This window comes from Verticillium nonalfalfae (genome assembly GCF_003724135.2).
Source record: "Verticillium nonalfalfae strain VnAa140/NRRL 66861 chromosome Unknown scaffold_23, whole genome shotgun sequence".
Taxonomy (NCBI): domain Eukaryota; kingdom Fungi; phylum Ascomycota; class Sordariomycetes; order Glomerellales; family Plectosphaerellaceae; genus Verticillium; species Verticillium nonalfalfae.
In genome coordinates, this window is record NW_021167248.1 from 127,239 (window position 1) to 154,152 (window position 26,914).

General features: G+C 55.4%; 7 protein-coding genes across 7 annotated transcripts; 3 read left to right on the top strand and 4 right to left on the bottom strand.

The window, feature by feature from the left end:
* Positions 1 to 787: 787 nt before the first annotated feature.
* On the top strand, positions 788 to 1,513 carry D7B24_004148 (uncharacterized protein; the record flags this gene model as incomplete). The annotated part of the gene is made up of 1 exon (XM_028638322.1): positions 788 to 1,513. The coding sequence occupies one exon, from the start codon at positions 788 to 790 to the stop codon at positions 1,511 to 1,513; it is 726 nt and encodes a 241-aa protein (XP_028496942.1).
* Positions 1,514 to 2,147: 634 nt separating this feature from the next.
* Positions 2,148 to 4,301, bottom strand: CBK1 (Serine/threonine-protein kinase; the record flags this gene model as incomplete). The annotated part of the gene is made up of 4 exons (XM_028638323.1): positions 2,148 to 2,463; positions 2,514 to 2,987; positions 3,046 to 3,546; positions 3,613 to 4,301. 4 exons carry the CDS (start codon positions 4,299 to 4,301, stop codon positions 2,148 to 2,150), a joined length of 1,980 nt encoding a protein of 659 aa, XP_028496943.1.
* Positions 4,302 to 6,296: 1,995 nt separating this feature from the next.
* Positions 6,297 to 7,865, top strand: TIM54 (mitochondrial import inner membrane translocase subunit tim54; the record flags this gene model as incomplete). The annotated part of the gene is made up of 2 exons (XM_028638324.1): positions 6,297 to 6,338; positions 6,417 to 7,865. The coding sequence occupies 2 exons, from the start codon at positions 6,297 to 6,299 to the stop codon at positions 7,863 to 7,865; spliced, it is 1,491 nt and encodes a 496-aa protein (XP_028496944.1).
* Positions 7,866 to 8,067: 202 nt separating this feature from the next.
* Positions 8,068 to 8,852, bottom strand: D7B24_004151 (uncharacterized protein; the record flags this gene model as incomplete). Its single annotated transcript, XM_028638325.1, has 2 exons — positions 8,068 to 8,552; positions 8,621 to 8,852. The coding sequence occupies 2 exons, from the start codon at positions 8,850 to 8,852 to the stop codon at positions 8,068 to 8,070; spliced, it is 717 nt and encodes a 238-aa protein (XP_028496945.1).
* A 536-nt stretch (positions 8,853 to 9,388) lies between these two features.
* D7B24_004152 (uncharacterized protein) lies at positions 9,389 to 10,090 on the bottom strand (the record flags this gene model as incomplete). The annotated part of the gene is made up of 1 exon (XM_028638326.1): positions 9,389 to 10,090. The coding sequence occupies one exon, from the start codon at positions 10,088 to 10,090 to the stop codon at positions 9,389 to 9,391; it is 702 nt and encodes a 233-aa protein (XP_028496946.1).
* A 2,442-nt stretch (positions 10,091 to 12,532) lies between these two features.
* Positions 12,533 to 13,230, top strand: D7B24_004153 (uncharacterized protein; the record flags this gene model as incomplete). Its single annotated transcript, XM_028638327.1, has 2 exons — positions 12,533 to 12,582; positions 12,642 to 13,230. 2 exons carry the CDS (start codon positions 12,533 to 12,535, stop codon positions 13,228 to 13,230), a joined length of 639 nt encoding a protein of 212 aa, XP_028496947.1.
* Positions 13,231 to 16,543: 3,313 nt separating this feature from the next.
* D7B24_004154 (uncharacterized protein) lies at positions 16,544 to 17,560 on the bottom strand (the record flags this gene model as incomplete). Its single annotated transcript, XM_028638328.1, has 1 exon — positions 16,544 to 17,560. The coding sequence occupies one exon, from the start codon at positions 17,558 to 17,560 to the stop codon at positions 16,544 to 16,546; it is 1,017 nt and encodes a 338-aa protein (XP_028496948.1).
* Between the last annotated feature and the right edge of the window lie 9,354 nt (positions 17,561 to 26,914).

The following is a 26,914-nucleotide window of genomic DNA, read 5'->3' on the forward strand; positions in this document are numbered from 1 at the left end:
ATCGAGGCGGCTGTCACCCCTTGATCGTATTTAATGTGTAAACAAGTAGAGTAGACAGACGGATACAAGATCCGATATTATGTGCGCACAACGCCTTTGGTGATTGTACTGTCTGACAACACATGTCTGTGCAGTCATCGGTGCTGTGAGGAAAGTAAACGCAGCTTTCAATCAGTCATCCCTGCTTGGCACCGAGTGGGATCGATCCTTCGCGTTCCATGCTTTACTCCCTTTATCAGCGCCGACATTTACCTATGTTCCTCATTTCACGTCCAGTCTTGGACTGTTGACACGTGAGTGCGCGGTTGCTGATAATGAGAGAGACAGAACCGAACGACATGTGCAAGAGGCAGACAGACAAGATGTTTGTGGTTGAGCCTCTTCAAGTACACGTCGTGGTTACAAGAACACACCACCGTCTTGAAGGAGGCTGGTTTATCTATTTCCATTCTCCAAATTACACAGGAATTACGCACATCAACAGCGTCGTTTCTGGGCAATCCCAATACAAATGTCGACTTTCGCAGTTTGGGGTGGGGGTGTGGTGTGGTGCCAACTGGTCGCCTCACCTCGGTCAGCTGTCTAGCGCTCCTCACCGAGAACTTCTCCTCGGTGAACAGGCCCGTCAACGAATCCAAGACTGATTCGCGACGCCCCAGCCTTGCGCTTGACAACCTTTGACATCCCACATTTCAACCACAGTCATCCGCGCGAACTCGTTCCCGACAGCCCACACGAACCGAATACCCACTCTCCATCACCCGACATCAGAAGCAGACCTCGCACGATGGACTACCAGAACCGCGCCGGCTCCAAGTTCGGCGGCGGCGGCGTCGCCTCGCAGTCGGCCTCGAACGCCGACCGCCGCGAGCGCCTCAAGAAGCTCGCGCTCGAGACGATCAACCTCGACAAGGACCCTTACTTCTTCAAGAACCACGTCGGCTCCTTCGAGTGCCGCCTCTGCCTGACGGTGCACCAGAACGACGGCTCGTACCTCGCGCACACGCAGGGCAAGAAGCACCAGACGAACCTCGCGCGGCGCGCGGCGCGCGAGCAGAAGGAGGGCAAGGGCGCCATCGACCCGGCGACGGGCCTTCCGGCGGGCGTCTCGGGCGCCGGCTTCTCCGTTGGCCCGCGGCGGAACCTCGTCAAGATTGGCCGCCCCGGCTACAAGATCACCAAGATCCGCGACCCCATGACCCGCCAGCAGGGCCTGCTCTTCCAGCTGCAGTACCCGGACATTGCGCCCGACATCGAGCCCCGCTGGCAGGTCATGAACGCCTTCACCCAGCGCGTCGAAGACCCGGACCGCAACTTTCAGTACCTCCTCGTCGCCGCCGAGCCGTACGAGACGTGCGGCTTCAAGATACCCGCGCGCGAGCTCGACAAGCGCGACGACAAGCAATTCTCCTACTGGGATCCGGACTCCAAGGAGTACTGGGTCCAGGTCATGTTCATGTCCGAGCGCGAGGAGCGCTACGTTGCCGCCCCGGGTCTGAGTACGAGGAGGTGAAGCAGGGGAGAAGAGAGAGGGGGGAAAGGAAAAGAGAGAGGAAGAAGGGCTTGTATTGTTGTACGTGATAAAATGGGCACCCCTAGAGATGCTAGGGTACGGACAGCTCAGGCGATCCTCGTCGGGTCAAGCCAAGGGCACAGCGGAGTTTGGTGTACTGAAAGGAACTAGATTGTGAGCTTTACTTCATCAAGAGCGACTGGCACTCAACAGGCAATGACAATCTTCGTGTTGATAGCGTGAGCGTGACGCTTGATGCTTTGGCTGGCTGGCTGTCGCACACCTTTCGCATTGTAGTCTACTCTGCCATCTTGAAGTGGCACTTGGCCAGCCCTCCTTCTCTCGCTAGAATTCGTTCTACGGTGATGCTTACCATCTAGAACCTCAACAGCATCTTTGACTCTCTTCTCCGTCGGGGTGTCGCAGCACCCGCCTCATGCATCTCATCCTGTCACATACAGGCTCATCTAATACTTCTTCCACTCCTTCATTCCTCCAGCGCCCGTTTGAACACTGACAGAACAGACACAGATGCAACACTGACAAGCTTCCTTTCGCCATCTCTCTACGCAATGCAATCAAGGAAAGAACAGGACCACAAACACACGACTGGGCAGCCGCAGGTTCAGCGAGCTTAGCGGAAGTTGTTGTCGAATCGCTTGAAGGTGTAACCGATGAAGGGCAGGCTCATTTCAGGGGTCTCCTCCACGGGGCCAGGCTGGCCAGCGGCGCGCTGCTGCACAGCCTGCGCCTTGAGCACGGTGGCATTGTCAGTCTGGTCGATCTCGTCCGTCGGGAAGTACGTCGTGTCGATGGCTGAGGTGAGCCTGGGCTCGAACGGTGCCCTGATGCGACGCAAGCTGTCGAACTCGACACCGCGGAAGAAGCTATGGGCCTTGATCTCGTGGGCGCCACCTCGGCCCAAGCGGTTCTCCGTGTTGCAGATAAGGCTAACGTTGGTCAGCAAGGGCAATCCAAGCCAGGCCGAAAGATAACTTACCTCCTTATCAGGTTCTCAGCCTCGGTTCCCAAGGTGATGTCGTCGGGGAAGTACAGCGTCTGACGCCAGTTCACGATCTTCCGATAGGTATCGTGGCTGTCCTCGGCGCAGAAAGGCGGCCAACCGACCAGGCACTCGAACATGATGGTGCCAAGCGACCACCAATCGCAGTCGTAGGTGTAACCGTGCCCGGTGAAGATTTCCGGCGCGATATAGTCGGGCGTACCAACGGTGGAGTAGGCCATGAGACGTCGCGACCTTCGCCAGTCATTGATCTGCGAACGGTTGCTGACCGTCAGATTGATCTGATCGAGAGCCACCGAGTTGCGGTCGCGGGGCCGGTTGGAGCGGCCCTGCATTAGCTGAGCGTAGTAGTTGTTGTCGTGCAGGCGTTGGAAGCCGGTGGAGAGACCGAAATCGGTCAGCTTGACGTGGCCACCTCGGTCGAGCAGAATGTTGTCGGGTTTGATATCGCTGGGAAAAGTAACAAAGTTAGCAGAGGGTCCCACAACAACAAAGTCATCCTACTGACCGATGAATGAAGCCCAGCTTATGGACGGCCTCGATCGCAAGCACAATCTCGGCAATGTAGAAACGTGTAATGTCCTCCGAAAAGATCTCATACTTGATAAGCATGGTCATCAGATCGCCGCCGGGCAAGAATTCCATCAACATGTAGAGGAAGTAGGAATCTTGGAAGGTGGTGAAGAGCTTGACGACCCAGGGGCTGTCCGACTCGGCAAGAATGTCACGCTCGGAGCGCACATGAGCCAGCTGGTCCTTTTTGAACATCTCCGTCTTGATGAGAGACTTCATGGCGTAGACCTTGCCATCTTGCTTCTTCTGAACCAGCTTGACCTCGCCGAAAGCGCCCTTACCGATAATCTTCACGGTGGCGTAGTTCTCGGGACGATCTTTTGTGCGCAGGAAGCGGAGGTACTGGCCCTCCTTACGGCCGCCAGTCGACCAAATCTGCTCACGCCTCGATGCGGGTTGATTGGGCTCCGCAAGCTTCTGCTCCATCTCGCTTTGCCTATGAGGAACCTGTCAGCGGTGTTGACCTACATATTGAGGACCTCTCGTACGAGTCTTAACCTACCTCTGGTTCCTCTCACGTGCGCGTCGTACACTGTCTTTGAAGAAATCGGCAGCAAGCTTGGAGCACTTGACCTGGTTGTTATTGGCGTTCGAGCCGTACTTGTCGGGGTTGCGCTCAGGAGCACGGGCGAATTCGTCGACAGGCGCTGGGCTCTGCGTCGGCATGGGAGCGGCGGGGTAGCTCCCGTAGCCTGAAGGCTGGCCGGAGGCGCCAGCAGTACGGGGCCTCTGGGCCGGAGAAGCGCCCCGGGCGCCATAGCCGGGAGCAGCCCTCGCGGCACCTCCTAGGTTCTGGTGGGAAAACTGGTGAGCGAGGCCAGTGTTGGGGTCGTTGGTGCCCGGGGTGTTGGAACGCTGTTGGTAGACATTTTGAGGAGCAAAGTCGGTGGCCTGAGGCTGGGCGGGGTACTGCGGAGGGTACTGGTTAGGCACAAAGTAGCCTGGAGGGGCATAACCAGTGCCGTAGTGCTGTTGCTGCTGTTGCTGCTGCTGCTGCTGCTGCTGCTGCTGCGGGGGGTGGAGGTTGCTGGGTTGCTGCTGCTGGCCCGAGGACTGCGGGAAGACGGGCTGCGGAAACGTCGAGGGCGTGGTGGGATAGTTGGAGCGATCGCCGGAGGGTGCAAGGCGATCGTTCCCGTTTCCGAAGTTGAGGTACAGACGGTTGCTGCTGTTGCTGTTGCTGTTGTCCATGATGTCGACGGGCTCAGGGGCGATGAGCGGGCAGAGCTAGAATCGGTCGGGTAGGAATGCCTCTCGGCAAAGGGTGGGGGGGGAGAGAGAGGTGGGATGCAAGACAGTCGAACACCTAGGCCGTAAGGACAAGGACCTTTGGTGATGTTCGTCGACGGTATTCTCCAGAGTGTCGGATGGCTGTGGTGGATCAAAGGTGGAGGGCTAAACAATTGAAGTCTGTCAACAAATGAAGTCGGAACCAAGGGCCTTGCGGGTGTTCCTACCCAACGAGCTACGGTAGCCGAAGAGCGCGGTTGAGGGGCGAATCGAAGACGGACCCGCAGACGGCCAGTGCAACAGTCGGATCGGTGAGAGTGCTTGGACGTTGACTGTTGTTGTTGATGGTGCTGCTCGCTCAGCCACAAGTGAGGCGCAAACAAAGGTTACGTTCGAGTCAGACGCAAGACGAAAGACGCTATCTCGGATGCCTGTCGTCGTTCGTCTATGTCTGTATGTCTTGGATGTTGCTGCAACTCCTGTGAAGTGCTGGGCAGCTGGCAGCTGCACGAGGCGCAGATGCGAAGCGTTACGCAGGTGGATGGACTCCCAGATAGAACGGAGAGGAGCGACGGAGCGCGGGAACGGAAGCGGAAGCGGAAGAAAGGCGAGGTGATTTTTCTGCTAAGCCCCTGTGAAGCGAAACATGATGGGTACAGAGGTCCAAGGTGTGTAGTGTGGTGCGGTGCGGTGCAGATGGTGTAGCGTTGCACTTTCGACCCCTGAGATGGATCTTGGTGGTGGAACTCTGGATGCGAATGGCCGTGCGGGGTTCCTCGAGGTTGCAAGGGGGGGGAGGGGGATGTCTACGATGGCGCTGTCCAATGGAAGCTGTGTAGTTGGAACAGTCTGATTGGTGTCGTGGATTGGAGGGGTAAAAAGGAGGCAAGTTGTCCCGGTCCGCCATGCTGCCTGCCCTGACGCCTGATGGATGAAGCCTTGCCGCTTGATGTACATGTAGGTAGGTACACACAGCATGTGCACATGGCACCTGTCAATGGAACATCGAGGCATGCGTCTTTCACCGACTGTTGGGAGAAGGCTTGTCTCTAGCTGCGAGGCCCGTAATGCTCCGGATGGTTCCCCATTCTTACGGGGCTGGGGCAGCGCGCGCCGAAGAAAGATGGAATGCACTGCTCTCCCTGCCTTGATACCATCATGTACATGATGTATCCATGGGTACGTGATGCATCCACGGGTAGGTGATGCTGTCTTGGATGCCGGGTAGCAGGAGGAGAAGCACCAGGCATCCTGCACTTCAGCACAAGCTCGTGCTCCCTTCCAGTGTCGGTGATCCGGTTATCCAGCGAGGCCGGCAGTCTCCCTAGCGCACAACCATTTCTGTAAAGTGCTTGACAAGCTGGCAATTCCTCGGCAATTGCTTTCCAGATACTCAGGGCGTCTTTTCGACAGGGTGAGGCTTTTCTAGATCTCTTGGCTGCAGCAGCTGCCCACAGTAATGGCCAGGTCTGGGAGGAGATACCTCGGGAGCAAGGCTCTTCCTTCGGGACACTTCTGTCCCAGATTTGCAGTCTCTACAAAGGCCATTGGCATCGGGACAGGGTGAGACGCGAGACACCATCTAGAAAGCAATTCAGCAGGCCGATGAAGATCAACATACCAGCGATCTAAAGCAGCATTGTCACATATCATTGGACCATCATTGGACCTCTGTGAGCTGGGAGTGGCAGAATGGGCTAGTCTAAGAACAGAAGGCGGTCACAGACGCCGTCAAATGCCGAGGCTTCGCCGCCACGCCCGTTTTGGCTGGAACGACCCGTGCCGTTATCGCGCCTTGGTGAAGCTCTTATCGCGTCAAAATTTCCTGTCGTTTTCCCCCCCTGGTGACCATCCATCCAAACAGACGTGACGTGTGACGAGCGACTGTCCATCACGACCTTCGTTCTCTCAAGAAGAGATATCAAAGGGCCTCCATTTTCAAGACGATCTATCGCAATGGCTGACGCAAAACCCCCCGTCGAGCCTGCGCCGGCTTCGGTACGTCCTTGATCCAAACCCCCATCTAACCATCGTTCCATCGCGAGATGCCTCATGCTCACCTGTCACCAAACACAGGCCGCAACCCCTGGCACCGCCCCAGCCGCCTCTACCTCGACAACAAATACCAAGGCACCAGGCTACAAAGTCCCCGAGAGAAACCCCGCCCTCCGCATGCTCGGCATCCCCAACCTCCCCAAGAAGCTCCCCTCACGCAACTGGACCATCTTCCTGACCATCACGACGGCCTTCTCCGCGGCCGTCATCTATGACAAGCGCGAGAAGAAGCGTGCCACAGCCCGCTGGGCCCGTGCCGTCGCCCCGCTCGCCACCGAACCCATCGACAACCCCTCCCAGCTGCCGCGCAAGCTGACCGTTCTCCTCGAGGCCCCGCCCGGCGAGGGCCTGCGCGTCGCCCAGGACCACTTTATCGAATACGTCAAGCCCGTGCTGGCGGCGTCCGGCCTCGACTGGGACTTTGTCCAAGGACGCCAGCAGGGCGACGTGCGTGCCGCCGTCGCCGAGAAGATTCGCCGCAAGAGGCGGTTGGCCGAGCGGCCGGACGAGGAGCTGCTGCCTACGGAGGAGAACGTCCGTGACGCCGTGCGCGCGAAGAACCAGATCCCCGAGTACCAGGGCGACGCCGGCGACATCGTCATTGGCCGCAACGCCTGGAAGGAGTATATCCGCGGCCTGCACGAGGGTTGGCTAGGGCCCCTCGACGCCCCGGCGCAGCCCGAGCCCGAAACGAAGCCCGAGCCTGTGCTCTCCGCCGAGCCCGTCGTCACGCCCATCGCCGACGCCCTCGCCGAGACGGTGGAAGAGGCCGAGAGGAAGGCCGCCGACGCCAAGGCCGCCGAAGAAAAGGCTGCCGAGGAAAAGGCCGCCGAGGAGAAGAAGAAGGAGGAAGAGAAGAAGAAGCGCCCGCCCCAGCCACCGTCCTACAACTCGACTGCCGACTACGCTGCCGCCCACCTCCCGCCCACGCTGCCCGAACAGCTCGCGCCCGCGGCTCCCATTCAGTTCCCTCACATTCTCGGCTTCTTCAACACGTTTACACGTCTCAAGCGCTTCCTGAACCGCCGCGCCCTGGCTGATGATATCGGTCGCGAGGTGGCCGCCGCCTGTTTTGCTGCGCACCGCGAGTGGCGTGAGGGCGAGCCCGGCGTGTCTTCGGATGACGACGAGTTGAAGCTCGAACAGCAGCGTGTCCTGGCGCACGAAGAGAAGAACTGGGTCAAGAGCGTGTGGGAGGAGGAGAAGGCGCCCGAGGAGGGTAAGGAGGCGGAGCCGCCGCGGGAGAAGGTCTGGCCGAAGCCGATGGTGCTGGACTCCCGCATTACCTCGCGCATGAGGAGATTCGAGGTTCAGCCCGAGGATGAGGCGCGTGCGAGAGCGATTGTCGTACCCGAAGAAGAGATTGAGGGTTTCATCAAGGGCAGCTTGCGCTCCATCGCTCGGTGGGGCATGTCGGCGTTCGCGGCAGAGAACAAGGGACCCAACGTTGGCAACCTCGATGATGCTTGAACGAAGAGGGGTCGTTGTGGAATGGGTTGTGTGACTACCTAATGTATGATACGCTTGGTGTGCCCGAGGTTCATGACTTCGAGGCGATTTGGATGTACAGTATAGGCTCCGCCTTGGTGTTGGGAGCTTGATAGACGCTAGAGTACCATCTGGCGACCAGATGGAGATAATGAGTCTCCTCTTTTGTTCTGTCTCCTGGCCTTCACTCATCGTCATCTGAATCATATGCCACCAGTCCCAGTTTTGGTGGCGGTGGACTCGCACTTGTTGGCTTAGTAGTGGTGGTTGTGACGCTGGTTGTAGTCCTTGGCTGGGCTGCTGCCGTGGCAGAATCGGCGGAATTGCCTCCATCGCCAGTCTTGTTGTCGCCCTTGCCACCCTCGCTCACCCTTCTCCTGGCCAGCCCCTTCACCTCAGAACCGCGTTCTCTCTTCCTCTTCCTCCCCACAGCCCATTCGTCGGTCCCATCATCTTCTGGCTTAGACTCCTCATCGGCAGGGGTCTTATCTTGCACCTTCTGTCTCTCACGGAAAGCTTTCAGTCCTTCCGTCGTCTCCTCTCTGACCCTCTCCTCCTCCATCCTCTTCTTCTCCCTCACCTCGTCCAAAAAGTCAATCTCGTCATCATCCAAAGCGCGGAACTGGTTACGAATCTTGTTCGCCTCCTCAAACGCAGCCTCCTTGGCCGCTGCATCCTTGTAAGCATTCCTTCGGCAGACAGTCTGAAGGGGCCGAGTGACAGAGGCTGCAACCGACCTTTGTTCGCTTGTAGCACGTCGTACAAGCTCTTCTCGCCGCCCTCGACGGCTTTCGCCCTTGCCTCCTCCCTTCGCCGCCTCTCGGCATCGAGCTCTCGCTGCACAGCCTCCCATTCGGCGTTGCCCTTGCTGCGCGTCTCTTGGGCTGTGTTCTTGTCGCTGGCGTCTGTAGTGACGACCTCGCCCGTCTCAGCGTCAATCTTGCCGCCGGAGACGAAGCGGGAGGACATGATGACGGGTACTGTGAGCTCAGTTCGACTGAAGTTCCAGATACGAAAGAGCTTAGAGGCCAAGTAGGAACAATGAGCGTAGGCTGATTCAATGGTTGGAGGCAAGATGGTGAGATCTGGAGCTGTTAAAGTTGAATGATGAGATGCCAGTCTTGAGCTTAGTCAGCACCCGTGCTCCCACGCGGCACTCCTTCACCCCCTGAGCTGGACATTTCGTATCCCTTACACCAAGGCAATGGCAGCGAATACAAGTTCATGTCGAGAAAGATCCAATTGATTTCGATTGCCGACTTGGCTTCATCGATATGGCGAGGGAACAATTGACAGGAATCGGCAAGGGCATAGGCGGTCCATCACAGCCTGGCTTCGGCATACATTGCGACCTCTTTCCAACCATACGAAGTGTGTCGCGATTCTTTCAATTCTTTTTGGAAAAACCAGTTGTACGATAGGATAGACTACACAGACCTGTCTCGCTCGAGAGGAACATATGGAAGATTTGTATAATGTGACATGAACCGATCGAGCTTGCTGACCTAAAATGCAACAAGAAGTAAAAGAGACAGAAGAACACCTCCGATTCTGCAAAGCGTATCGGCACCAGCCGTGTAGACGACATCTGGAGCGTCGGGGGTCGTTTCGCCCTGTGACCCATGCTCAGCGCCGCTTGGAGGCTTGACTACCGTCGCATCGTGAGATCCATGCTCTGTACCCCTAGAAGGCCCAGTGGCTACCCAATCATCAGGTCCGTGTTTGATACCTCTTGAGGGCGCGGCGGCTTGTGTCATTTCGGGCGCATAGGGACTGCCTCCATTAGGGAAGGTCAGCGTCGCTGTGATGGGCTCTGGGCCGCAACTGGTACACGTCTCTACCGCCGTGGTAAAGCCTGCAAGAATAAAGGTCGGGTCCGTCATTGTCGGGATGGCTGACATGCCGGAATAAACATGCTCGACCACGTAAGGCCTGTCAACGATGCCGGTAGGACAGAAGGCAGACAGGGTGGTTGTGAGGCGGGTCGTGTGAACGCATACTGCGCAGTCGCATTGGAAGCAGTCGGGAACGAAGACGGTGACAGCAGTGTCTGGCACATGGAGAGACTTGGTGGGTGTTGCAATACTCGGTGTGACAGTAATGCAGGTCGTGATGATGCTGGTGGTATACGTGGAGGATTGGGCAACGACGTGGAGCGACTGTAGGAGGGCCGTTAAAACTGCAAGTGACTGCATCATGCTCTTCATTTTCATGACTGAAGACTGTTTCTGGTGCGAACGTGGGTATTGGGAAATGCACAAAGGAGACTGTTGGCGGTGCGCACGACGCGCAGTTTTCCGTAGTATTGGCGGGAGGCAGGTGAAGGATGTACTTAACCCGTGGTGGTCACTCGCGATCATTTCATGTTTACTCTATCATCAATCCGGCATGTCGTTCGACGCTTCCAGCCTGCGGTGGGTGGAATGGAGGCAGAAGGGTCCAAAGTCTAATGCCAGAGGCAACAATGCTGTGTTTTGCCATACTCTTACACACCACGCTCGGCCAGCCTGTTCTGTCGACATCCCTGTAGCGAAGGCTTTAACAATCACAGGACTGGAATCCAAGGAAGAGCCGAGACACAAAGCAATTGCGTATTCTACTGTACCCAGGTACCCGGGATCGTGAGTGCTCTCCAGACCCTTAGAGATTACATCTCATCATCATCCTTACTACGGAGTACAGTTAGAGTGTTTCATGAGCCGTGGCGTTGTCTGTGCCAAGAAATGAGACGAGCTGCTATTTGACCGAGGCCGAAAGCCTTGGAAACGGCTGCTGAATGCCATTGAAGGAGAATTGCTGGCTCGTAAAGTGAGACATTGAGCTGCTTGTTGTCCGGGACATCGCGGGTCAGATGAGACAAGAGTTTGATCGGAATTCGTTCTAGTGCGCATACACCAGCAACGATTCGAACGTGAACTATAATCCAGCGGCATTCCAATGTCAGCACCTTCCGAGCCTCTGTAGATGCAACAACGCAAAGCGCCAGTGGTGGAGAACAGTCTACCATTCGACTTGTGGTCCCCGAGGGGCCTCGATCCCCTGAATATGGAATGCGGGAATCCCTTTTCGAATCGGAATGAAACATCCTTCAGGCGAAGGATATTCAGGGTTCGGGAGTGATGATATCCAGCTGGATGGCGAAATTCGACAACTACAGGTTCTTGGATATGGCAGTCAGCTTACAAAACGAATCCAAGGCCTGAACAACCCCATGCTAGAGGTGTCAGACCTTCGTCAACACAAGGGTTTCTCCTCATCCACCACCAGAATCTGGCGGCAATAGGTCGACTTGCCGGCGAATATGATGTTTCGTTATCTTTTCTCATCTCTCGCTTTGGCGAATTGTTGTCATGGACACAATCAGCTACACAAGGCAAACATACAAGCTCGTGCAGACCTGCCGGTTGAGTTTTGTTACACCTATACAACTACCTTTTTGGTGCCAGTAGACAATGCTATTCAAACGCCAGCTCCCATTCCGATCACGTCACCGCCAGCTTCGTTCGTCACGATAACGCAACCATATACCGGACTTGACCCTATCACAGGCCCTACTGCTGTTACGACGATCGCTCCATCTGGGACAAACCCGGGTACGGTTATTGTCCAGACGCCAACATCAATCCCTCCGTTCCTATTACCCTCATTTGTCACGACGACAGAATTATACACCGGAACAGTACCCATCACCGGGCCTACTACAGTTACAACCATACCTCCATTCGGCACACATCCCGGTACAGTCATCATACAGACGCCTGCCTCTCGCTTTCTCTTCCCACCCTCGTTCGTCACGACGACAGAGCCATACACTGGAACTGTACCAATCACGGGACCAACCACTGTCACAACCATACCCCCTTCGGGCACAAACCCTGGAACTGTCATCATCCAAACGCCGGGCTCAACCATCACGACGACGCAGCCTTATACCGGGACTATACCTATAACTGGACCTACCACCGTGACGACTATACCAGCGTTCGGCACGAATCCTGGGACCGTTATTGTTCAGACGCCAACATCTGTTCCAGCGTCCTTCCGCCCACAGTCTACCGTAACAATCACACAGCCATACACTGGCACTTTCCCCATTACTGGGCCTACGACCATTATAACGATTCCTGCGTCTGGAACAGTGCCTGGTACTGTTATTATTCAGACGCCGACATCAGTTCCTGTGCCACCCCAGCCGCCCTCCACTGTGACGATCACTCAGCCATATACAGGCACTGTCCCTATTACAGGGCCCACAACGATCACCACCATCTCTCCATCCGGCACGGTACCTGGAACAGTCATCATTCAGACGCCAACCTCAGTTCCTATACCGCCCCAGCCACAGTCGACCGTGACAATCACACAGCCGTACACTGGCACCGTCCCCATCTCAGGACCTACGACTGTTGCGACTATCCCTGCCTCAGGTACAGTGCCTGGTACTGTCATTATTCAGACTCCCGCGTCCCAAGTCGTTCCCAGTGTGAGCAGCGCAGCACCCGAGCCCAGCAGCTCAGCACCAGTACCTAGCAGCTCAGTACCGCCACCCAGCAGCTCAGTGCCAGTACCTAGCAGCATCTCAAGCGTCCCAAGCGTTGCCTCGAGTGTTGCCTCAAGTGCTACCCCAAGCCAGAGCGCGATTCCGAGCGATGCCTGCGAGCCGGCCCTTGTCCAAAATTGCCCAGGTTCAGGACTGGATGTTAGCCTTTACGCAAACTCATGGAGCCCACTCCTCGGCTACGGCGTTCCTCCCGTCAGGAACCCGACAGGCGGCGTCGGTCCTGACTACTATCGACCGCTCACACCCCTGGACACCGGCGTGACGAATGAATTGTCGTTCCCGGCACCTGTACGCCCGCCTAACAACCAGGGAGTTCGCCTGCCTGAGCAGCCTGCCATCAACTACTTCCCGACCGCCACGTCGACCTACGCCGGCATGACATTCAACCCGAACAACATCACCCTCGTGTACACAGGCTACTACGTCCCCGCCAGCAGCGGCACGTACGAATTCTGCTCCGCCGATGCCGACAACGTTGTCAACTTTTACTTTGGCCAGGCGGCGTTCCCCTGCGGAGACGCGTCTGTTACCTCGACACCAGCCGGCATCGATCCCACAATTTATCAGGCCTTTGGCTTCACCCCCGCAACCGTCTGCGTGTCGAGAGATCTCGTGGCCGGCTTGCCGTACCCGATGCGTATCGTCTACGGCAACTACGGTTTGCCTGCGGGTTCGACCGTCACGATCGCTCCTCCTGGGGAGGCCGGGTCTTCCACTTGGGCTGGGCAGTTGTACGAGGGGACTTGCACGACTGTGACGCCGCCGACGAGATTCAAGCAACTGTAATGTCACCCCGGGTTGGCAATAATTTATTTTGTACCGAGGCAAGGCAGATAGAATCAATTAGTTTTGACGCAGGGAGCATGAAAGAACCTTTCCCCCACACAAATAGTAGAGAATTTCGACAGCTACCCCAGATATTGGAGACTATTTAAGGTTGCGGTTCATATGTGAGAGGCTGCAACGAATCGACTAAAGCCGGCAAGGCTCGGACACATCTAACGTGATATAAGTCTATCGTAACTGCTTTTTAAATGTCTTCACCAGCCCTTTGGCACCCTTAAAGGCGTAGGACTTAGCGAAGATGATGATAGGATCACTACCACTACCACTAGTGCCGAGGTTCGAATGTTGGAATTCATAAGCCAGTTGTTGAAGGACATGTCGTGTTCCAGCATCTTCACCCGGGTAAGCAATGCCTTTGTATTCGCGCCAAGATTAACCCTGGGTTAGGTATGCCTCGATGCCATGAGAGCTCTACCGCGGCAGAGAAGTTTCTGACAACAATGAACGTGCCGACATCGTCAGGTCTCAAAATTGCCCTGTTGATCCCTAGGCGGAGATAAATACAGCTGGAGTTTATCACTCGTACACCTGATCTCACAGAGTTGGTAACACGGTGCATCTGGTAACGAACCAGAATCTGAAGAAAGTTAATTCGGAACGCATCAAGTCAAATCCAAATCTCTGTCTCCCCGCCAACTTCAAGCTCCCTACACCTATCGACTGCTCCCAAGCTTTGGAGGTCCGCCAAGGCAGCCTACTGTCTTTGCCATATACTCGAGATCCAAAGGCTCGTCAACGAAATGCCGAAAAATAACGGATACACGCAAGCCAACACGCCGTTCTGAATTAAAACCCTATGTGAGCCGCGCGGGCCCAAAGATTCACGAAGAATTGCCCTGGGCCAGTTACAGAAGTCCTACGAGTAAGCTGCCGACGTGCTTGTCCTTACCTCGTACTTGAGACGGCAAATCTCAGCAGGACACATTACGTCTGAGCTGCTTGCACTGATTGCTTTATGCCCGTGGTCCCATCGGCTTTGGACTTCCAAGAGGGCCGTATCCCTCGTGAGCCGGCCTACGTGTGGTTTTCTTTTCAGGATGCAGTCATCGATCTACCATCCAGGTTCAGAACCCCTGAGCCCAATTTCCCTACGCGGGTTGAGCGTATTGTATCTCTTAGGCTTTTGTTGGGCCATCAGCAGACACGGACCAGTGCTGGTTTCCTACCAGACGAGCACCTCCACCACCCGTCTGTCCTCCAGCAAGTGCTAGCTGGACGAAGAACATCCATAGCAGAAGATGAGGCGCTGTGCATTAGCACGCTTCTCAATCTTTCTCCAGATGTGGCCGATAAGATCATCTGTTCAGCTGGGGAGGCGCGCATGACTGCAACATGGGACCACCTGCCCACCACACCGGTTGGGATCGCCTTCTCCAAGTCGACGAAGAAACTGAACATTTCGGGGGTTCAATGGGCACCGTCGACATTCACGGGCGACTCGGACACACGCCTCAAGCATTGGGAGGGGCCCAACGGTACCTGAGCGGCGCTGCCCACGCAAGCAACGCCCAACGGGTCTCGAGATAAGCAGACCGGCAGCGCGTCTCGGTACGTGCGACGATCGTTCCCGGCGAAAGGTCGATAAATTATATAATTTACAGTATTTTCCAGACGGAAAGGTCTTCGTGTTGCGCGACCAGTTCGTGGTTTGGTATGACAGTGCGCCGAAGGGGTTGTGGCACGCCAGACCGCAGAAGCTTCACCCAAACGAAAGGTTCATGATCATCACGGAAGAAGACCTGCAAACCAACCTGATATCACAGCCGGACGAAACGAGCGCGTTCAGTCCGCTCGTAACAGGGCAGAGCTTGCTGGCATCGTATCACGAGCGTTCCATACCAGGGGCAGAAGGGGGTCCCATTCGAGCCAGGGTCCATCGCCACGTCGCTTGCACCATGGTATTCGAGAAGCAGAATGAAGCTAGAGCGTTACTAGTGGCTTTGACAGACGATTTCTGTTCAGGAGCTCTAGCGGAAGGAGACCAGGAGCCCAGTTCTGATCTGCCCATGAGACGTCAGACAGTAGATGCTATGGTAGATTTCCCGAGAGATCATCCGAGCGTTCTCGATCTCATGAAAGGCACCCATGTGCCCGGGCAGTGGGGGGAGGATGCCGACCTCGCCATACGCCACTGTCTTGACCTTGTGCAAGCCGTCGTCGAATATGGTGATTTCCTCTCGGTAAATACGACTGTAACAGACAGGATCTGGTGCCTTGACTGATGTGATTAGTCAAGTTTTTGATAGATACATGTCTACGAATCATCGTGAGCGTCCGAGAAACGAATGAGTACCATAGCGTTGGCTCAAGACCGTTAGATTAAGGATAGCTAAGCCACAGCAGACTACGAAGGACGAGGGTAATTTAATGTTTCGTGTTTTTATCTGTCTCCTAATCTCACGCGGCATCGAAGCAGGAGACCTGGTTGGGCCAAGAACAAAAGAACACCCATCCCAAAGTCAACGCTGAACAACCGTAACCCTAATGTTGTCTCCCCCGTTTTATACTGAATGCCTGTTGCCCGCCGATGAGAGCCCTCTAAAACTCATAAGAAACAAGTGCCATGCACGCCGGGCGGCTGGCAGGTGAAGAACGTAAGACAAATTTCCAACCCGTGTGAGAGTCCGACTCTCCGATTTCACCGATGCAATGCAGAAATAACCTCCTCCCGTATAAACCTGTTTTCGCGAACCCCTTGCAAAAAAAAAAAAAAAGCAACCGCAGACTTATGTACCGGGCAGAAGAAAAGGACTTTTTGTGTAACGAAAAAGGGAAGAAAGGGGAAATAATTACAGCAGAAATTGACTCATGGACACCAGAGCCAAATGAAACAAATCTATCAAGGACGCCAGTCCTGGGAATCGTGAATCGACTCTTAAACGCCGCAAGCTGAAGGTCGATCCGTATACCGAGAGAAAGTGAAGGAAATGTGTCATTAAGGGCAGACCCAGAAACGGCATTCTGAGGTCAGGATCCGAGCCCGTGTCGTAAAATGTGAGCAGCCATTGTGGAAGACTGTCCGTCCAGTTTCGATGGTCGTCGGAATATGCTGCATCGGCAAAGCTTTTTTTGTTGTTCCGTCGTAAGGGTATCTGAAGAAACGCATCGTCCTTTTTTCCGTAAAACAAGAAATACCAAGTTCCCTGACCTGGGAACAATGGATCATGCAAAACTTTTCTTCAATGTCGTCAACGCCTCAGAATCTAGGCAGACCCAGTAGAGCAATTTCATCAGGATGGACCATGATTGTGCTCTAGCTCATGACAGGCTGGCCAAAAAAGCCGTGCTGCTTGGCGGGAGCCACACAGTTCGGGCAGCTACACTCCGCGATGCCATGTTCCCACATGCCCTGTCCCTGGTTGAAGGCGTAGTGCTGGGGGTAGGTGGCGTGGCGGTGGCCGTAGTAGGAGGCGTGCGCAACAGGCTGCTGCTGGTAGCGTGCATTCCATTGCCCATTGGCGGCAGCAGAAGAGAACCATTCATTGTAGCGCGCGTTGGCTGAGGAAGCCGAGTTCATGTACTCAGGAGTGCCGTAGCCGGAATCCGGGGGAGTGAGAGGCGCGGAGGGCCAGCCCATGCTGGACGAATTGACTGACCAGTCAACAGGGCCCATGCGATAAGAATGAGTCTGAGCCATGTCACCACGCTTGATGGACTGGTAGCGCTCATACTCGGCGGCTTGTTGCTGAACCCAAGCGTTGTATGAGTTGCGCCCACTGTATCGTGTGAGATCGGTATCAATGGCAGGTACCAGAGATGCGAGCCTATCCCGGTTGGCACGAGCGACGGCCTGCTCTTTCAAGACCTTCCAGTCGTCCCAGCTCTTGAGCCACGCGTTGTAATCCCGGCTGAAGTCAAGATTGACATAGAGCCCGAAGCTGGACTCGACGAGCCACTTCTTCTCCATGGCGTTAAGTTCGGTGACCGCGATGCCACTAACCTCAGCCCAAGAGCGGTTCTGGAACGTGTTGTCGTCAAGGAACTTGCTCGCGAGAATGAGCGAGACGGTAGCCATGCGCCAGAGGTCAGCATCAGTGATGTGGTAGACGCTCTGCTCAGGCATGTTCATGCGCTTGGCGAGGTAGTTCATACCCAAGAGGATGGTGCTCTTGGGCAGACGCGTCGACGATAGGATACCGGCGATGAACTTGCGGAAGGAAGAAGAAGCAGCGGAGCCGGGAGTCACGACGCTGGTCGCCATTTCCGCGACAAACTCAGCCATGTGCTCGACCTCATAGTCGAGGACGGCACAGACTCCTCCTCCGGCCATGTTGGCGGTTGATCAAGAATTCGACGAGGATCTAGGGATCTCGTCGAGATGTTTACGCTTTGGTTAGAAAGCGTAAGGATGACCGGTGGCAACGAGTGGCGATGATGGAAAGACTGGCAGATTACTGGCAAACGCGCGGCAAAGGAAAGGGGATGGCGTGACGTCTAGTAATTCCGGCTCTCCATAAATGAGATGCTGATCCGAGTTCTACTTTGAATGCGGAGTGAGGCTGGTTTGAAATGAACGTCGATGACTTCCGTGAGAGACGTGTATTAGGTGTCGTTTCGAGAGCGAAGCCGCACAGGTGGGTGAGAGCGCGAATCGGGTCGATCAATGAAGATGATGGGAAGGGCGCAGAAGGGAGTCGATCGGCAAATGATGCTGCAGAGGCAGACGAATTAGTAAACAGACTATCAGTGGTAAAGCAAAACTGTGTTGTGGAAATCCAACGAAATAAAAAAAAAAACGAGTCGTCTGTGCCTGGACCTGATACACTGTTGACGTCCTGATGCGTCAAACAAGGACGGGCCGGGACTTTCGCGTCAAAGGTTGCGTGTATGCTAAACAGCTGCGTCTGGATTGTTCGGACGACCCATGCCGAGGGACCCTGCTCAAAGTGATAGAGCCCTGTCGTAGTCCGCGTCTCTCATCCGGAAGAAGACCCAACTGGGGACTGCGAAGGTGCGACGGCTCAGAGGAATATGCATCTCGTCTTTCGTGTGAGAGCTGTTGATGACCTCGGTATTCGACTCCTTACTCCTTGCGTCATGGTCGAAAGTGTATAGGATTCCAGCCAGGGCAGAGAGGCAAGCATCGACTAGGACAGAAGCATAATCTGGGAGTGTTGACAAACCTCGTAATGAAAGAGCACCGCGAAAGACTCAAGAAAGAGAAGGCTCGTTGATATCGTTAACGCTTTTGTTGCGTAGTTGGATATTTGTTGTTGACCGGGATCGCGAAGTGCGAATGTACGACAGAGAATGATATCCTAGGAGGCGGAGACGGGTCGACGACTACTCGAAGGCAAATCGGTTGGTCGAGGACACAGGATACACGTCGTGATCGTCAACGTAAGACTCGTGTTCGCAAAAGGAGAACCCAGAATGTGTTGATGGGAGAGAGGAGAGTTGGGGGGGAGGAGGCGAGTAGAGGTCGAGGCGAGAGAGGAGAGTGTGTAGAAAAGAAAAGAGACGGGTTGGCAAGAGAGGATGACGGAGGGGAGAATAGCTAGTGTTCGTGGACGGGTTGGGATCCAATGTGAAGGTCTAGGGTGGACACCACCAGATGGAGGAGCGGGTCTTCGGGGAGACAGAGAGGACTACGGATTGAGGGTGCGGTAAAAAAAGGTTGGAGGTGTGTGTGGGCAGAAAATGAAGGCCTGGCGTGGCGGATGGGATGGGATTGGCGGCAGGGCAGCGGAACGAGCCAGTGGAGGCCCAGGCAGGCGCGCGAGGCAAGTGCGAGAGAAACCCAGTCCTGCTCCAGTGACAGTGGTGCAGGGTAATGAAGAACCCCGGCAAGTTCAGTGGACAGTGAGAGCACCTAGCGGCCAGCGAGAGTGGACAGGTACGATGGGGCAGGCGCCAGGTGGTTCGGACTGTCCTCTATTGGTAAAGCACCTACCTTAGCTAAGGCACCTTACCGTAGTAGACGGGCAAGGGTCGGTGGAGGAGGGACAAGTACACCTCCGTGCACTGTGCCGTCATAAATAAACAGGTAGGCAGGCAAATAAGTGTAGGCACACAGGTAGACACAACCAGGGAGGGGGAGGAACGTGTGTACCCAAGGTACCTACACGAGAACGCCTTGGAGACCCTTTGGGACGCTGGCCGAGTGACCCCTTCTCCTTTCTCCTGCCCTTGCCCACACACACCCAATCTGGTCCAGACAACCTGGGATCCCCCACTTTGGTAACCCCGTACCAGTACTGTTACTTCCGGTCAGGCGAGTAATGAGAACGGGGGCATCGAAGGACTGCCAGGGTGGACAGAGCCTACGGCCTGCGTGTCACTGGTCACTCACTGGTCACTGGGGGACAGTTCGTTCACCTCCACATGCAGCAGCAGCAAAACATCGAGAGTGGGAACGCCAGACCCCGGCCAGCAGCAATGTGCAACGTAATGATGAGGGGGATTTATTCCCTCGTGCTCCTCTTCGTCTGGCATCGACCCGGCCCTGGGAACTGCGTTACTGCGTTGCTGCATGTGCTGGAACTTGCTTCGAAGAGGCATGGCTCAGGCTTGGGATGGGACGGGACAATGGCAGAGGCTGGCAGGAACGAGCCAGTGACAGCCGCCGAGACTGAAGGTGGTGTGGGCGGACCGGTGGAGGAGGAACATGGAAGGTGCAGGAGGAGTCGATGCAGCTTGGAGGGGGGCGTGGTTTTGTGGCTCTTCGAGCCAATGAGCCTGGTGGGTCCGTCAAGCTGTGGTCCCAAGCTGCTGCGCCAGTAGGAAGGAACAAGGGGAAAACAAGTCCAGAGGGCGTCATTAGAGATCAACTGGGCGTTGTTTCAACGGTGTCATCGTCGGACCGGCCAAATTGCAGGCCACAAGCATCCTCTGTGGGCTGATCTCGCGCGCCCAAGTACCCGAAACATGTATTACAGTACAAGGCAAGGCCGACTGCCAGGTACCTGCATACCTATCTTTATACCTACCTACTAATAAGCAGGTGCATACCTGTCTGCTCGCCTGGTTATAGGTACCTGGTTACCTACCTACCTAGGTCAGTCAGTCAAGTCACTTGCTCTACAGAGAAACTGCGCAGGCATACATCAATTTGAGCTGCCTCCGAGGAGAGGAAGCCCCCCCGGAGCAGGACGGAGAATGCGAAAGCTCCGAGATGAGCGAGGTTGCAGGTTGACACCCTCGAACAGGTGATTAACAAGAAAAATTCCACTCAGGGCGGCATCTGTTGCTTTTCGTTGAGAAACGAAACTAAAGGGTCTCGCCATCCGCCTGAGGCCACCACAAATGCCGCGTAACAAGTATGAGATCAGGGTCTCCCTCATCTCCGCCACCACCTTCCCACCCAAATGAGCTCGTTGTCGAAAATGGGACAAGGAAGGATCGATGGTCAGCGTGCACACACGCCGCACAACCGACAGACCCCAAGTGTGGTCCCCCTGACGAGTGGGCTGGACCCATTGACGAGGCGCGGTCTGTGAGCCCGAACGAACCATCCCGGCTGCAACGCGAAATGTCAGTAGCCCATGTGGACAGCAAGAAAAAAAAAAGGGCGTGCAAGGGCATGCCCCAGATCACGACCCAATTCGCCTGTTGTCCAAAGCGCTCCAGCGTTAGCGTGGCCTTGGGAGTGGGATCGGCCTGGCAACTGGCGCGCTTTCGCTGCTGCTGGGACGAAGTGACGGTGAGAGAGACTGAGCCGGGTGGCCCACCAGTACTTCGGCGTACTAGCTTGGCTGTGTTAGAGTTTTGTCACACGAACGATACCATCTGTGCAGTCACATCTGGCCTCGCTCTCAAGGTATACTTCCTGCTATGACCAGTCTCTGTGATGAGTAAGGGACTTGAAGGTACCTGACTGGGCCCCAACAGTGCACTGCCGTACAGTCCGTGGTCGTCTAGTGACTGTGCTGGGGATCCTGCCCCCCGCGGGATCGGGTGGCGAAGACCTTTGCTTGCACAGTACGTCACTTGGTGCAGTAACTACCCACTTGGCTGGTGCACCGCCTGGCACTTTCCCCTTCCCCAAACTAGCTGGTCCTCAGTAAGGTACCTGTATTGTTGTGGGTTTTTCGCCTCCCGCAGATTCCGTTCCTGAGGAGCCTCCCACACCAAGACATCTTGGGAAGTAAGATATCATAAAATCGTCGCCAAGGGATCGTCACGGACCTGGTATATGCTTCTGCCCAGCATGCCGCTGACCGTCCTTCGCTCCTCAGGTGACAGCCTCATCCTTTTTTTAGGCATGCCGACTCACTGCTGTTGAAGTTAGCTGTTCAAGAAGCCCAGAAGCGATCCTCGAGGCACAAACCAGAACATAGGATCAAGAAAACAAGACCCCCCACAATGGCATACTAACGTCAACGCTTGACAGCACGACTGGGCGCGCCTCGGGAATGGAGCAGCCAAGTCCACCAAAATATCCTTGGGGGTGATGCCCTGCACTACCGAGGAGCAAACTACATGGTACCGAGGACGACTATTTGCTCGGCCCTTGTTGACTATTTGCTCGGCCTAATAGGGGGAAAGCCACAAAAGATAGGGGGGAAGCCATAAATATAGCGCTACTACTAAAATTAGCTATAGTAACTATATACCTCTGCTCGTCTCTTATATACTCGAGTCTCTCGATTAATTCCGAGCTATGACTAAGGTAGCTAATAAAGTAACGTAGGCAGCCCCCCTAAGGCAGCCCCCTAAGGTAGCCCCCTAAGGTAGCCCCCTAAGGTAGCCCCCTAAGGTAGCTACTTAAAGCTCTATACTTACCCTATCTTCTACTATATTATTAATACGCTCGAACTTAATAAAAATAATAATAATAATACTACTACTACTACTAAATACGCCTATTTTAAGCCCTCTAGATATCGCTAACGCTTTATTTTATCGTTAAAAGAAGCCTCTCCGATACCTCGTTTACCGATAGACTTACCGGCTAGTACCGAGGCCGCTACCGAGTATCGCCTTCCTCTAAAATTAACTACCCGTCCCGAGGAACCCTCGAGTAGGAGGTAGATAGAATTAGGAGGGAGGCTTTAGCGCGTCGCCTGCTTCGCTGTTCGAGCGACTTAAAGGTAGGTATAAGGGACGAGGAAAGGTATATAGTAGCTATAGCTAATTCTAGTAGTGGGGTTATGTTTATAGCTTAACCCTTATCTAGTGTGATTTTACCCCTGCCGGGCAGAGCAAATAGTTAATAAGGGCCGAGTAAATAGTCGTTCTCTATAGTACCTTAGTTACCCTACCTCGCCTGGAAGATTGGGGAAACGCACCGCCTGTCACGCGTCTGGGTGCCACGGGTCATGAAAGAGGTTACACCGAATGCAGCTCCTGGGTGCCTACGAGGTCAGCACAGAGCCCAAAATATCCCGCACTCCGTACAGTATTGAGACTGTGCGCCTAGTCGCCTTCGGCGGAACGTCCAGGTTGGTATTGTCCCACTATCGTGCCTCGCTGAATCTCTGCTAGATGTCTCGCAGGTCAGAGTAAACCAGGCCGCACTCCAAGCCATCTCCATGTCCCTACCCCGTCCAGGTGGCCCTCCAAAAAATGACTTGCCGAGCTGGCATCTGCCTGACATCAACCGGCGCGTCAAAGAGCGTCCGAGGTCTTCACTACCGCTCAAGGATACCCACCCATCCGTCTCCTTTCAATATGTTCGATTCCTAAGCGTCCATCACCCTTCCACTACGGAGTTCCAACACTCGGCCATCATATGCTAGACAGATATCGTTCCAATGCTGGGGCTCCCTGTCCGTGCCCTTTTCAGGATATCGACCAGAAGCCTAGGGCCCGGGTCTGCGGTGGCCCGTGGTTTCTTATCCTCCTCTCTTGTTTGCCTGCATGCCAAAATGAGTAGGACTTGGTCCCTGAGAGAAAAGGGACTAGTCCAGCACTGAGCTTTTGCTTGACATGCAACGTAGTCGATGGCAGGCTCATGCGTGGCGAAATAGTGTCATCTGTCAGGTCAGCTGCGTCGTCTTTTCGGCAGGCTCGCGTGGCTGGCGCTGTGAATGTGCGCTGGTGCCTATCGAATGTCGACCACTCTTTCCCCGTTGACAGACGCGCGAAAGACTGCACAGACCGGCCTCACTTTGGCACTCCCTTACCTGAGCATGCCGCCGCCACAGCCCACTCGGTGCCTTGGGGATATGGTGACGCTTCGTCCACACTTGATCTCAGCTCATCAGCAAATTCCAAATCTCCCACCACCCCAAGGTTCTGTCGTATTGCCACCACAGCAGATTCAGTGGTCAGTTTTTGGGCATTCTTGTGAGAGCATTTTTGTGAGATGATTCTTTTGAGAGTCTCAAAGTCGAACCAGTTGGCCGAGTCAGAACGCCGGCCTGTCCAGTCAGACGATGAAGAGGCGTCACTCAGTTTCTGGCTACACGGCCAATCGGAGCCTGAATATTTCAGACGGTTTGCCTAAGGGTTGAACTCCAGCAGGACCCGAGATGTGAGATCTGTGCCCCACAGGACTAATCGTGAGCCTTCCCCCGGCGCCAGCGCACGCCCCCTCTCGACTCAGGCCATCAAGCTCATGTTCCTTTTTCTGCGTTTCTAGAAGCCCTTAGTGGGGCTCTATACTATGGATTTCGATGATGGCTCTATGGGCAAACCGGTACTTTCCGTTCGTAAAATCGATGTTGTCAAGAAAGCTGTTGCAAGATGCAACTAGCAAGCCGTCAAGGGATATTGTCGAGTAAAGGCATGTAAGGGGATGGCAAGCGGGCTCAGCCTCTCATCACCCGTGCGGGCCGTCGACATTACTGCACCGCCTCATCAATGCTGCAAGCCTCGTCTCTCTGAGCCTCGTGAGGCACCGCCGATCTGTAGGTTGCATGAGACCCAGAGACGGAACAGACTCTGAACACGAGCCATCTCCAATAGATGACCCCTATGGGCACCAACGCTGTCTTTGATTGACAAAACAACCTGACTGCCGCCACCTGTCATCATGGCTCTTGATTTACGGCATGAATGGCCTGTGCGGATATCCCTGTCATGCTTTTCCTGGAAAACCGAGGGTCAAAGATCGCCGGGTCCTACTAACTCAGCATCAACTTCGGGACCCACAAGGGTCCAGCTCCACTGGCGGACTGGGAGGGATGCCCGTCGATTCGCGACTAAAGCTCTGGTGGGCCATCAGGTGTTGTTGATCGCAGGGAGAGTGTTTTTTTCTTGACTTTCATTCTTGTGATGTAAAGCAGGGCCTAGACACCACAACAACAAGCCAGCCCAAACACCGTGACGCCTCCCCCGCCTCTCTCTTCTCCATCGGGCGACCCCTGAGTCCACTCATGTTGGCAAGCTTCGGCAGGGTTTCCCAGATTACCAGATCACTTGCATATCCCAAGTAGTGACAGGAATTTCCCGCATCTGCTCACCGCAACGCGCAGGTCAAACTAGGCTTGGTAGGCTTGGAGGCTTTTGGGAGGGGGCATGCGCCGAAAGCGCCGACAGGCTTTCAAATGCCCCCGAGTCCTTACGCGGTGCTCTTCGCCGAGCGCTCGGTGGGAACCACGCACGTTTGTTGGACGATCTGACCTGGACTCGTCACGACGCATCTCTACCACTGGCTGTGCTGGGACCAGCGCTTGAGCGTATACAGCGTGGGGTATTGTCTCATTTGCAAGTCGACTCCTGCTGACTCCGAACCGCTGGTGCCGATAGCAGCCGTCCGTACAGTGACCATTCTACATCTACATCACCGACAGCCGGCTTTGGCAGCTGGTCTTTTTCTTGAGTCAATGGGTGATCCTGCCTGTAGGTAGAGCTCTTGCGTGAAAAGCGGAAGAAAATTGGACCACGCTGGCGCAAGATGCCGAGACTAACGTATTGTAGCCATGAACTACTGGATTGTTGCCGTCATCCTCATCCAACACGATGCGTTCGGACAAAGGGTCGCTACAGCGCAGTGCACAATTTTTTTTTTCTCTCTCCGTCGATCATACCGTCACGACGATCCACAGTATTGGTGTATCACTCCACTGATATTCTGGGCCCTTGGGTTCCAGAACGTTTGCTCTGCTATTGTCGGATGGGCTCTTGATCCGCGGTGTACTCCTCCATACGGACTGATCTTCTCTCAACCCCTCAGCCCCTGACCCTCGTGTGCCATGACAGGAGGTTGGTCAGCTCCCTCACATCTGCGCTACTCGTCCCGCTTCGTAGTCTCCGCGTCTGACGCACGCGACTGACTGTCTGTGACTGGTTTGCTCGGCGCTCCGCTTCCTCTTGACGATGGGGCGAAAAAGAGGAGGGAAGAAAAATCAATCCCACTCGAGACCGGCACACAGTGTAGGAAAGCTGTCGACGGCCATCACACGACAGCATGGTCGGCAGCCAGGCACGCCGCATATGCGTATGCTGCTTCAGGTCCCTTAGCTTGTTCGCAGTTAGCTACTGGGCCGGCATGTGTACGGCGTGTGTGAGCTTCGTGCTGGAAAATGGCAGCAGGGCTGTTTGGTGTGTATTGGGCTTCAATGGCGCTCCTCCCAATGCATGGCTCTTAGTTTTCCCCGCCTGCCTTCTTGCCTCCCTCGCCACACTGCACCGGCTTGCCGAGGAGCTCTCTGCTCGTCAGTCCTCAGCTGCAGGGCAGGGACGGGCGTACGCAGGCGGTGTGGGAGCCATCACGAGGGGGACTCGTCTGCGAATCGGGACTGGTCGAACCCCATGCCGCCGCCTGGTGCAAGTTCCAGGCGCTTGCTCTCGGATCACGTCTCAAGGTTGCGGCACCAATAACGTCAGCAGGGTATGCGAAGGTTGTATTTGTCGGGAGACGAGAGCACAGACATGCCCTTTCCCCTACCTCTTCCTGGACCCCTCTCCTGGTCTTTCTCCTCTCTGTCTGGGCCTCGAGGATCGTGGGATGCGTACTGCACCACATTGGGGCGTTTCCGGGCTAACCAGGGCCCCTTTGCACAGGGGGCGGGGCATCTAGTATGGATTCTTCCACTTGAGCGAGAGCCCTCGTGTGCGCTCTCTCTAGGGAGCATTCAACGGACGTCACCGTCTCGCCGCCAGACCAGCACCACCACTATTCCCATGCCATCTCGATGGCTGGTCGCGCGTATTGACGTAGTTTGCCACGGCGGACCAGCCATTGCCTGGCAGCCTGGCTACCTGGATGCACGTCTGCTCGCCTTTCTCCAGGCGGTAGGACCAGAAGCCGAGCACGCAGCAATGAGGGCCCCGTCTCCGCCCGCTGGGTGTGGGATTCTGGTGGTCTCGATGGGCGGGCCAGTCGACGGCACACGGATCTGGGGGCTCGAGTTCCGAACGATTAATTGCTGCCGTCGCTGCCTGTAACTCGTTGACCACCCTCACGAGACTCTGGTGACGGCACTACTGGTGCACGAGAGCAACCATCGTACTACGCCCCAGACCGGACACACGGTGTCTCTGTCTCAAAAAGTAATTCTGAGCGCAACCTCAGCTCCCATGTAGCAAATGATTCTTGGTCATGTTCCGTCCTATCTCAGGGAACATCGAACCGCGTGCCGGTACAGTCGCCCGCCTCCCGGGAACTACAGTACACCAAATGGGAATTCCATGTTTGCCTCGACACGGCCCCTTGCTCCCCCTTCCTGCCCATTGCGCATCCTCCGTCACGCACACACGCATGCACACAAAGTGCCCCGGCGGAGCGAGGCACCCA